Source organism: Morus notabilis, unplaced genomic scaffold (assembly GCF_000414095.1).
Source record: "Morus notabilis unplaced genomic scaffold, ASM41409v2 Scaffold744, whole genome shotgun sequence".
NCBI classification, from domain to species: Eukaryota; Viridiplantae; Streptophyta; class Magnoliopsida; order Rosales; family Moraceae; genus Morus; species Morus notabilis.
Genome location: NW_010367602.1, coordinates 386,144 through 398,581, shown reverse-complemented (window position 1 = coordinate 398,581; position 12,438 = coordinate 386,144). Strand labels below are relative to the sequence as shown.

Here is a 12,438-nt window from a genome sequence, read left to right as displayed (position 1 = left end):
TGGTTCTGTTTGTAGTTCTTGGACAATTCTATGTTTCTTTCCCCCCAAAATCATGGCATATTTTATCCGAATCTTCCTTTGCTTTTCGTTACTTCCGGCGAAATTCCCAATACTTTGCACTTTTTGAAAGTAGAAGTTTTTGCTGATCTTTTTGAAAGTAGAAGTTAATACACAATAAGAAGTTGGGGTCATACTCTACAAAAATAAATAAATAAATAAATAAAGAAGAAATGGTGAAAAGCAAGATGTCTCTCCTTGTAGACTGTAAACAACTTCTTTTGCTGGGAACATGAAAATTTAGACGGGAACGAATATTTTTGTGATATACAACATATAATAAAAAACCATATCAAAGTAAGTGAAGTGCATATCTAATGATTAATAACATTTGACTAAAATATGACGGTATCAGTAAGATACTCTTTACACACTTTCCTCTTATTTTACATTTTAACTTTTTCGGAAGAAAATATTTCCCGCGTGTCTACTCAAATATATATATATATATATATATATTTCCCGCATGAGAGAACAAGAGGAACGTGTTGTTTTGTAAAATTGGGTTCTCAAATTTGATTTATTTTAATAAGAAATTTACCAAAACCTACTTAAAATATTCATTTACACAACTCAAATTATGTATTTAAAAAAATACTATAATAAAATAATTATATTTATATTTATATAAAAAATATTATCTCTGCAAATAATCACGCCCTTAAACGTCATACGTAAAATAATAAACGAAAAAAGAAAGGGACAGAAAGAACAAAAATGAAAAAAGAAAATTCAGAAAGGAAATAAAAAATAATGTTCACGTGACGTGAAGACGTGTCTGGTCAGTGCAGGCAGCAGCAAAGCCAAGCTTCAGTCATTCAACACACACACACACACACAAACGTCACTCATTTCCACCGTCACCGTTACCCCATAAGCCGTACAGTTTTTTTATTTTCTGTATTCTTTGTAAGTTTTTACCATAAAAATACCATCTCTGTTTTTGCGTATTAAACCTTTCGGTTCCTAAACGATGTGGACCACCGTTTTCTCCTTTCCTTCCCCACCCCAATCAAAATATGTCAAAGACGCCAACCACATTAAATAAATAAATAAATAAATAAATAAATAATAAAATAAAAAATAAAAGAGGCCCAATTAATCCGAGTCCCGAGAACAAGAAGAGGCCCCCAGGCCCAAACTCGGCCCTTGTCTCCTGCAACGCAGACACCTCCAACGTACCCTCCACGTGGGGCTCTCTCTGACATCTCCCCAAAACCACCAACATCTCCACTTCCACTCGTCTCTCGCCACGTACCCCCCAAACCCTCTCCACCTGTCGCTTTCATCGAATAATATTTTAATTTTCTCTTTTCAACTGAAAAAAGAAAATGAAAGCAAAAAAAAAAAAAAGTAATACTGTTATTTTAAATATGGCAGGCGCCGCTCAGCCGTGCCGTACAAAAGTAGTAGGGCTTACGTCACCCCCACGGCGCGGAGAGTAGAGACTAGTCACATGACAGTTCCCTCCCAATCTCTGCGCACACGTCTCATCAGGCGGCGGCTCTGTTTTCTTCTTTCCTCTCCTGGGCCCCACTTTTGTCTCACGTGTACTCCCCTCTCCACCGTCCGATCACACCCAAACTTATCCGACGCTGAGATTTTCTTCTTGCCTTTTATGTATTTTTTTTCCCTTGGCTTTTTCTCCCTCTATATAAACGAAAAGGCCGTGCCGTCCAGCCGACGATTACGGGTGACTGAGTGGGTCCCTACACTTTTTTTTCTTAATACCCACACTCAACCCAAACATATCCTAACTTTCCAAAGAGAAGAATACTCATTACTTGCTGAACTTGCTCTCTTCTCTTTCTAGTGTTTTCATGGCGTCTTCGTCGTCGGGATCGTCTCGCGAGGGCCACTACAGGGGAGTAAGAAAGAGGCCGTGGGGCAGGTACGCGGCGGAGATAAGAGACCCATGGAAGAAGACGAGGGTTTGGCTCGGCACCTTCGACACGCCGGAGGAGGCCGCACTCGCCTACGATGGCGCCGCCAGGTCCCTCCGCGGCGCCAAGGCCAAGACCAACTTCCCTGCTCCGGTCACCGCCGGCCTCTCGCTCGACCTCAACCTGCCTTCTTCCGCCGCTCACTGGACTTCCCCCGCCAGCCGCCTCGTTCTCGGCGAGTTTCTCCACACCGGCGTCTTGAAGAACGTCTCTTGCTGCGCCGGCGCCGCCGAGCCGATTCCGGTCAAGCGCGAAGCTCCGGCATTATCTGCCTCTCTCGGCGTTGGCGGCGCGGCTAATGGATATTCGGCTCCCGACGTTCCCGGTGCGACGTCGTTTTTGGGACTGGTGCGTCGCGGCTGCTGGGACGGGTGCGTCTGGGCTGCCCCATTGATCTCAACGAGCCTCCGCCGTTATGGCTGTGAATGAGAGAGATCGAGAAAAATGGTGGTTTCATCGTGAGGGCAGTTTACGGCGTCGTTTCTTCTCTGCTAATTATCTCACGCTCTTTTTTTATTTTTCATTTTTCATTTTTCTCGATCCACCTTTTTTTTTCTTCTAGTACTTCCCTCGTACTTAGGTAGTTTTTGTGATGTTCCGAGGAATTTGAAGAAGCCGATATTTATGGTGTATATCTTCCTAATTTTTAAAAGTGGAGAGGCTTGTGTAAATATAATGGTTTTTTTTTTAAATTTTCTCTTCGTTTCTTTTGTTTTAGGTTTTCATGCATTTTGCTTGTGAAAAGTATTGATTCATTTCTTGGTCACTAAAACATATTTCGCCGTCGATCACGCCTGAATCGGCTTTGTAGTGCACGCGCCGGTTTACTGAGAGTGATCTTTGTACTGGATAATGACTGAAAAATGAAGAAAGAAAAAAAAATGAAAAATAAGGAAAGAGAGTTAATATTATTTATTTGTCATGGGAGAGTGGGACTGCGAGCTGCGGGAGCAAGCGTGTGGATAACATAGGCATAATGGCAAATACCCTTTTTAGTGCAGTAGACATATTAATTTTTCTCAGCGTATGAAAAAAAAAAAAAAAAAAAAAATTCCCATGCGATGAAGTAGACCCAGTCGCAATTTAAAGCGCGTGCGCCTCATGCAAAACAACATTTTTTTTTCAGTTTCGCGCATATGCCCTTCCCTTGTCGTCTTTGTTTGGGAATGCCATGCCCCATCCCCCATCAAATCAAACATTTTCTGGATTTTACCGCACTACTAAAAACTAGTTCACAGTTGATATTTCATTCATTTCTCTTGTTTCTTTTCCAGCTGAGGGTTATGTTTTGTCGGAGAAATTCCAACTTTTTTTTTTTTACTGTCCTTGATCTCCTGTTAATTTGATTTTAGGCCCTTGTGATTTGTGAAAGAACATTTTCCACCCTTTCAAACGGCATAATTTCAGTTCATCACTTTTTTAATTAACGCTTCATTTTATATTTTATTAATTCGAGTTTTCATTTTAAATTTTTACGGTTAAAATTTTTTAAAAAATATAATATTTAATTTTTTTTATTATAATTAATTTTTTTTAAAAAATATCAAATTTTAATTCGAATTAATCGAAAATATTGCTCAATATGATAGAGGTGGTGTTTTTTGGGGCAATGGAAAGTGAAGTGAAGGCAGTCATACATATAAATTAATTAATTAGTAGTGTCATATGGGTCCGAAGGCTGTGGTGGGTCTCCCATTTTGTAATTATATAATCGGATAAGCTGCTTTCTTTGAGGACGTCATATATGCTACTTTAGTGGAAAAAAATCTAAAAAATAAAAGTAAAAAGAAGCTAAAGTATATTATCCATGTGTCGCTTTCTCTTTTAGTCTATATCACTCGTTGAGGTGAGAGTTTAGAAAGAGAGAAGAAATTAGTGTTAGATTAGATAAATAAAATACTAAACATACTTTGCTTTTTTTTTTTTCTTTTTTTCTTTTTTGTCTAAGAAACATGCTTTGCATTTGACATCCCAAGTGTGCGAGTATGTGTGTGCATGTCATGTGCCCCCACTTAATAAGTTTTTACGCCGGTGGAAATGAACTACTTTTTTTTTTTTTTTAGATAGATTTGGTAAGGATTTTATTTTTATGGTAAAAAGGGGACCAGCGAAAAACCACCCCCATTGACTATTGTTTTGTGCAAAATCAGGTTAATTTTCTGATAAAGTGTAAGTGGTGATGGAAGGAAATTGGCATGTGAGGTTATTCATTGCCATGTGAAAATTCTCCCAAAATTTTCAAAACAACAGAAAAGAAAGTTTAGCCTAAGTTGACAAAATCCTGTACCCCCTACTCGTTTCGTTCATTTAATTGCTTTCCTTTTTGCAAATTTTCATAGGCAGTCCTTTTTTTTTTTTTTTTTTTTTTTTTTTTTGCGGGCTTCACAAATTTCCATTAAATAGAGCCAACTAACCCTTTATCATTCAGTGACTTCCTTTTTTTCAGCTGCGACATTGGAAACAGGTAGGCCTTTTTTTTTTTTTTTTTTTTTTTTTTTTTTTTTTTTTGTCCTTTTTGGAAAATTTACTATAAGAGTACAGAAAAACATCCAATTAATAATGTACATTTGCCCCACTGCTATTATATAGTTCTGAACCTATCAAATTATATAATTAAAATAAAAAAACAATAAATATAGGATGATCCAAAACTATAGTACTAGTAGACTATGAACTTGTTTTTCAAATTTTATTTGAAAGATTAAGCTAATTTCCTCACGAAAGTTTTAGTCAAAAAAACCGGCAGGATGGTGAACGGTATTTACATAAAAGTCTAGGGGCTTTTGATTTTACAAAGCGACCATTTAGGAGGTCTATAGATAATAGAATAGGACCTGTAGAGAAAGATACCTATAAACTTGCCCACATCTTTGTAGCTCCAACATCCACTAGACAAAAGAGGAAATCCGGGAGAGGATAATGATGGGGTTTTGTTGGTGGTCATTTTGCAATTTCACGGTTGTCCATACGTCGCTTTGTGTATTTATGTGGTGCTAAATATATATATAATTATGTGCATTGTCATAATAGCCTTTAATTGGTGCCTTATGAAAGTGTCCAAAAGATTGCAATCTACTCCAAAGCTTTGATTTTTGAAATCCGCCGATGAAATGAAAAAGATTGGTGAATAAAATATACAATATGTTTGATTAGCAATATATATATATATATACACACACACACAATATGTTTAGTGGAGCGAGGCGGCTATTATCTGTTGGTCAACCTCATCTTTCCTTCTAGCACTTCTAGGATGGCTGTTTTGTTCCGAAAAATCTCGTAATAAAAGGTGAACAATTAAAATTTGTTGTCGTTTTCAAGTGAAGCATGAAAGCAAATATCATATTGTAAAGTAAAGCGACATATTAAAACATTTATTAATAGTGGTAGATTAGCACATGAAAAATCACTAAAATAATTGTCATAACAAAATAACAAAAGAGGAGAGGCGTGACAGGAATGATTAATTATGCAAAATATTTTTAAAATATTATAAAGACGTGTGATTGAACCTTGTTATTCTTAAGAAAAGGAAGAATATAATCCAAAAGAGAAAAGGGAGGGGACGTTTGTGGGGGGTAATGAGAAAAATCCAAAAAAAATTTGTGGGGAATGGAAATCTATTTGTCAGAGAAAGCGAAACTCACAAAATCCCAGCAAAGGCAATTGCCATTTTAAAAAGAAAAAAATGAAAATGAAAAAGTCGGTGAATAATGAAAAAGTAACAAATAAAAAAAAAAAAAGGAGGGGGGGAGGAAAACGCAACAAGACACGCAATGGCAGAGAGGTTCCTTACAGAAATCACCTAATAATGACGTCAGCAAACTCAGTCCTTACCAGCTCTCTGCCGCTGCCTGCCATCGCCTGCCGGCCGTCATTTCAACGAACGATTTGACCCACCTTTCTCTCTCTCCTCTCTCTCTCTCTTGATGGTCCCCACACTCTACAAACACAAATTTTTTTTTTTAATAAAGGAAAAGGAGATTTCGTGGTACTTTTGAGAATTAATAATGGCGAGACGTATTTGGGGAGTTAAAAATTAACAATTCTGTGAAAGAGTGGGACCCACGTGCGTCACGTGTCAGTATCCGGTGATCAGACTGGTGACTACTGTCTGCAGCTGAAAATGGGCGGGACCCGCCACGCGAGCGAGCGAATCTGTCGGCAGCAGAGGCGTCACGGCGATGTCTCTCTCCAACGTTACACACCACACTCCCCCAGACACGCACTGTCACACACACACACACAAAAACGTAACAAATTGAATTTTACATTATAATAAATAAACAAACATATTCAATTTCTTTAAAAAAAAAAAAAAAAAAAAAAGCTTTTCTAGGTTTGGGTTTGGTTTGGCATGGTCCATGACCGACGTGTCTTACAACGACTGTTTCGATGACGGCGGCGGCGGTGACGGCGCTCCGTCTACGACGCCGTCAGTGGTTGACGGTCGTCTAGTTGGGGGGCATGAATCGCATGATTAGGATGAGTGACAAATGTGTGTGACCAACCCATATGATTAATGATGTTAGAACCTTTAAAAGTCTACGGTGGATGATAGAGTTTGACCGGGTATGGAATGGCATAGGCACGTGGCGAATGGAGATTCGTCAACGTGTAAGGAGGGCTTTTTCCTTAAAGTTCATTGTCTTTGGCCCCAATCTGTATCACTCTATTATGTGCAGTAATTGCAGCCTACTCCATTTGGAACCACAGTTTCATTTAAAGCCGACAATATGAGTTAGACAACGCGATTTTAAAATGATATAAATTTCACCATTTATGGTTGATAAAAAAAAAAAAAAGAAGATAGTTGAATTAGAATTAAATTGATTTGAAATTGTTAAAAAAATATGAATTAATTTTAAGTTAAATTTATTTAATTTAAACACGATACGAAATTTATAAAAAATTAAAAAATATATATTTTTCATTATATATTTTTAATTTTATTATGAATTTATGATATCATCATAATTATATTATTATTTACTTAATTTTGATGGATATTATAGTATGTTAGCGTGTTATGAATTTAAGTTATTTTTAATATGTAAAAAATTAAAGAAAAATATATAATTTTCGTGTCAATTTTAAGTTCGTGAGTCATTTTCGTGTCGTATTGTGTCAACTGATAAAGTGGTCGTGTTGTGTTCATGTTATAGTTTTTAAAAAAATTTGTGTCACCAGTCGTGTTTAAGTTGACTGTAAATTTAAAAATAAAAGACTAAAATACGACACGAACACTAGCGTGACACGAATTGCCACTCCTAGTTTCATTCTTCCTTTCCTTTTCTTATTAATTCTAAATGGATAAAAATTAAAACGTGGTAAATCGTTTTCTAATCTTTTGAGTCTTATAGTAATCGTCGAACGTTTATAATTTTTTAATTAGTGTATCGAATGTGCAAATCATTTTTTAAATTCCAATCAGCTCTAGTGTTTATACATAATGTATGTATCATTAGCCCACATTATACGACCATGTTATTTACAGAATAAAATATTTAAACCCTGTTGCATATAAATATGTGCATGTGTGTGTGTGTCTATATATATATATATATATATATTTATATATAATGACTGCTCGTGCATTACCTGCTGCAGAGCTGCGCAGGAACAGCTATTTGTTGTGTTCATAAATGAATAATGACAGAGTGAAGGTGTTGGAGGGTAGCCATCTATTTTTACCCGCTGTTTCTTTGGGCCTATTGCCATCAAAGCTGTACCAAAGACTTTAGATAGCGTTAAAACAAATTTTTTGTTATCTTAAAACTTCCAAGTACATGTCATCTGCCCAAAAGAAGTTAAAACATGAAATGAAAACATGATGGTTTCTCCTTGATGGATAGTGGATTGGTTCCCCACGTAACAACTCTAGTTACATATTAATTAGGTCAAATAAGAAACTAGGACGTTTCATTATTTTAAAACTAAGGAGTTGTTTGGTTGAGAGATTCGTACTCCAATTCGAATAATGATTCGTGATTCATTATTATATTTTCTCTCATAAAAAATACACATAAATCAAAAATAATTTTAATCTCATGATTTTAATTTATGAACCAAACGTCTCCTAATATTTTAAAATAATTATTTTGAGAAAACCATCTTGGACGGCTCAATCAACTTTACTCCGCACCAGATCTTACCTTTGATACTAACATTAACGAAGAAATGTTTTTTTTTTTTTTTTTTTTTTTGCTCTTTTGGGTTTACATCTTTTGAGCCGATTGTATAATTATTAAGCGCCACAAACAGCTTGTCATTTAGACCTGTTCAGTTTGCGGATTTAAATTTTTAATTCAAACTAAAATGTGATTTTATGTAATAACTTTTCACTATAAGAAAAAGTTAGATGTAATTTTTTGTGATAACTTTTAACTATAACAAAACTGAAATTAAAAATTCAAATTGATGAAATGAACGAAACCTAAAAAAATTACAATGGGGTTAAGAAAAAACACCACAACTCATGAGTATAGGTTCAAATGTTCTTTCCATGTCCATCAAGTAATGATGATCAATTATCATATCAATTTTTCCCAAGGATCCATTTGCTAGTAACCTATTTTCATTTGCGGTCATGTCCAATCAAGTTACAAGTTCGATCAACAAAAGTCAAATTTTGTTTCTAGGGTTAAAGAATCATTGTCCTGAGCACACAAGAGAGTCAACAATCCAACCAATGTGCCCGCTTGAGAGATCAAATTTAGGTATAATTAGCAGCATTCGCTCAAGCAATTCCTCAGGTTCTATTATAAGATATTGGGGCCTAAAACTGTAAAGCGTTCCTAGGCTTCACCTTAAATGCTTAAAAAGGGAATACTATATAGGCTAATCACCCTTGGAAAAGTTGTCCGGTAAAGTTGAATTAAACACATTTCTTGGCAAGCTTGTATTTAATTATTATGTCATTTACGAACCAAACAAATCTGATTATGATACTTTAAAGTTTAGTACCCTAAACTTGCTTTATTACGAGCTTACCAAGTCAATGCAAAATGTATGTTCCTTGTAATGCTCACCACTAGAAAGACTTTCCTACATTAATGCACCATTTAGGTGCTCAAGAGTTTTTTCCTTTTTGGATTATGCATAAATAACCACTCGAATTAGATATTATCTCCTTTTGTACCTTCTGATTATATATCAATATATAGTTGCCAGGTTTCAAGCATTTTTACTAATAAGGTTTCAAGCATTTTTATTTGTACCTTCTGATTATTACTAATAAGGTTTCAAGCATTTTTATTTGTACCTTCTGATTATTACTAATAAGGTTTCAAGCATTTTTTTTTTTTAAACAATAACTTCCTAAATATTTTCCGCATCACTTGAACCAGGACGAGCATCCAGATTCAATTCGTCATCAGCGTCCTCATCTATCCTCCACCTGTTATTTTTTTAAACATGCATTAACCATAACAATACTAGAGTAAACGTACAGAAAAATGAAAATATCTCTTAAATATTGATTTACCTCTCTAGCACAAATTTCCCTTCCTTGTATTTTTGGTCTTTGTCATGTGCAATTACCTATTGTAATCCAAAATAGCAACCCTTATTCAATATGGGAAGTAACTGAAAATCAAATTTCCCAACTGAAAATCAAATTAACATCAAAGAATGAATAAAATGAGATGCAAATCACAACGCTTGTTCAATATTGGAAGTAACTGAAAATCAAATTAACATCTAAGAATAAATGAAATGAGATTTATTTGGGTTATGGATGAGCCGACATGCAATCAGAGCAGAAATAATACACTGCATTAACCAGATCATCAATCATCTATAGCCCAAGAGATATTTATTTTGTGCCATCAATTTGTATAGCATGAATCGATTCCAAGAAATATTTCGACCCATGTACGCAACTAAAACTGAACAGATTGAGGAAGAGTAAAAGCTTACATATTTCCAGCCAAGAATCTGTCCACAGCAACAGCAATAGATATCTTCTACGGTATGCAAACCAGAAAGCATTAACCTCTCCTCCTGAGGCCCCATCATTACATTAATCCTGCATAAAACCTCCATAGCTTAGAATAAGAAACATGTTAGTTAGGTTTTAGCATCGTTGACCATGTGTGCTTACTGTGAGGAAGGAAAATCTCACGTCTCAACAAAAGATTTACAAATCTAGTTCAAACCCTTAGGCAAATCTTCCAAATTCAAATCCTTAATTTACTAGGAAGTTCAGAAAATGGGGCACATTGCAAACGTTTAGAAGGTTTGGGGGGCAAATTGTCAAAATTAGAAGTTTAAGTGGCAAGTTGCCAAAAGCCAAAATGTTTGGGAGGCAAAAGCGCTGAAAATCTATGAATTAAAGAACCGGCTTTTTTACATCATTGATTATACTTAAGCCAAAACTCTTAGACCATAAGGAGATATTTGGTTTGAGGATTCAAACTATGATTTGAATCATGGTTCATGGTTCGCTACAGTGTTTTCTCTCACAAAAAATACACGTAAATCGAAAATAATTCTAATCACATTATTCTAATCTATGAACCAAACGTCTCCTAAGAGATTCAAGAACAAGCCTACAGGTTATGCTTGCCGCCTGCCCAAAGTTTCATTCATTTCCACAAAAACAAGAAAAAATAGGAAAAGGAACTTTCGTCATTCACTGCTTCTGTAACAGTGCCTGAAGCAAATAAATAAATAAATAAATAAATAAAAAAGCAGCAAAAGAGAGCATTATAGAGAACTTACACGCTGTTGAAAAGATATGCCCTCCCTTTACGGCAATTGAATGTCTAGTTACATTTAGAGAATAGCAAGTCAAAGAAAATCAGTGAAAACTAAAGAATGATATTTAGATCTTAAGCTATACAGGCATCATTTATATATATATATATATATATTTAAGGATATCAAAGAGTCAGAAGCACATGAATCAAACAAATGACTTCTGGTTTTCAAAATTATATACCTAACTATGTTTGCATTGGGATTCAAGGGAAACTTCGGAGCATTCATTAATCATTGCCCAAATTCAGGGAAAAACATAATAAACAAAAGTTAATAGACCACAATATACATAGTTAATACTTTCAATTTCGAAAATTAAATTTCCTCGATTACACTGGCCACAACATGAATGATACGATTACCAGTCACAATAAAACTTGGAATTTTGGCTACTTCCTAAATAACTTGGTATTTCTCCATTATTTAATATTTTCACCACTCCTCCCCCCTCCCCAGTGAGAGAGGAGCTGAAAACTAAAGTCATGAAGCAAAATTCCTCTTAAGTTGCATCTAGACATCTACATTGGGTAGAGACAAAGTTATCACTCTTGCTATTGTTATTACCGCTAGAAATTGCTTCCTTATAACATTAAATAACATCAAAATTTTGTCATCACTTGTTTTGAGAGAAAGTCCAGCTACCGCAGCATCTCAGTGGGGGGCCCAATGGCACATAAAGGCTTCTTCTTCCCCACTAATTTAATCAATTAATTAATCAGTTAATCTCATCCCCGACTTAATCTCCCTAACACATTTTAATTAATTAATTGATCAGTTAATCTAATCTCTGGCTTAATCTCACTTAGTTAAGTTCAAAGTACAGGCTTTCTTCCCAAAAGTTTGGAACACACTTCATTACACCAAAAGAAACCTCAAATTTCTTCTCCAATCATGCTCGATCATTTGCCAAAATTCAACCGAACCATTTTAAAAGACTCGCTTTTCTTATCCACCAATTCCAACAATTTTATAACCCTAAACTCTAGAGCAAAACCATTTTATGCACACAATTCCACAGTTTCTGATTTTCGAACCGATCCAAAGCAAAGAATTCAATAATCTCTGGGTCTGAGACTGCCAATTAAATCGAAAATTCGAAGTTTCTAAAGGAAAAAAATAATAACCGATTACCCGTGAGAGGACCTCGTCGGCGAGGGCAAGAGGGGAATCGCAGAGTTTGCATCTGTAGGCTCTGCCCTCCAATTCGACAAGAAAGATTCTTCCCATTTATATTCTCTCTCTCTTTCTCTTTCTCTTTCTTTCTCTAAATACTAAAGGTAACCCTCTGCTCCGCCGCAAAACATCCTCCGCCGAGATTCAGCTTCGGCTTCTTTTTTTCTCTCTTTCCTTCCACCCACTACTGCGACAATTGGCACAAAAATCTACGAACCGCAACCGATAATTCTTCACCGGGACCGGTAATTCCCGGTTTTCTTTTCTTTCTTTTTTCTTTGGTGATTATTTATATTTTTACCGTTTGAATTTTAATTTTAAATTTGCAATGAGAATTATGCAGTAGGACATTAAGGACCCGTTCGGTTTGTTAATTTGAGTTTTTAATTTAAATTGATATGTAATATTGTGTGAGAGTTTTTTATTGTAGCAAAAAAGTTAGATGTGACTGTTTCTGAGAGTTTTTTACTGTAACAAAACTCAAATTTTAAATTCGAATCAA

The 12,438-nt window shown here is 35.4% G+C and overlaps 2 protein-coding genes across 3 annotated transcripts; one reads left to right on the top strand and one right to left on the bottom strand.

Annotated features, from left to right (window-relative positions):
* The first annotated feature begins 1,755 nt into the window (after positions 1–1,755).
* LOC21398188 (ethylene-responsive transcription factor 12) lies at positions 1,756–2,696 on the top strand. Its single transcript, XM_010112889.2, is given in 2 exon segments — positions 1,756–2,336; positions 2,339–2,696. Coding segments are annotated over 2 exon segments (546 nt in total). The 5' UTR covers positions 1,756–1,877; the 3' UTR covers positions 2,426–2,696.
* Positions 2,697–9,300: 6,604 nt separating this feature from the next.
* Positions 9,301–12,148, bottom strand: LOC21398186 (protein yippee-like At5g53940). 2 transcript variants are annotated; one of them, XM_010112887.2, is made up of 5 exons: positions 11,895–12,148; positions 10,725–10,768; positions 9,921–10,029; positions 9,487–9,542; positions 9,301–9,399 (listed from the first exon to the last, which is right to left on the bottom strand). In XM_010112887.2, exons 1-5 carry the CDS (start codon positions 11,988–11,990, stop codon positions 9,321–9,323), a joined length of 384 nt encoding a protein of 127 aa, XP_010111189.1. In that variant the 5' UTR covers positions 11,991–12,148; the 3' UTR covers positions 9,301–9,320. The 2 variants fall into 2 exon arrangements, with proteins under 2 accessions (XP_010111189.1, XP_024031060.1); XM_024175292.1 differs by lacking the exon at positions 9,301–9,399 and having other exon boundaries at positions 9,483–9,542.
* Positions 12,149–12,438: the final 290 nt, after the last annotated feature.

Excerpts from the sequence above, each read along its gene's own strand:
- LOC21398186 (XM_010112887.2), bottom strand. The coding sequence starts at position 11,990 with ATGGGAAGAATCTTTCTTGTCGAATTGGAGGGCAGAGCCTACAGATGC. Across the intron at positions 10,030-10,724 it reads GCATATCTTTTCAACAGCGT|GATTAATGTAATGATGGGGC; the intron begins GTAAGTTCTCTA and ends GGTTTTATGCAG. Across the intron at positions 9,400-9,486 it reads GGGAAATTTGTGCTAGAGAG|GTGGAGGATAGATGAGGACG; the intron begins GTAAATCAATAT and ends AAAAAATAACAG.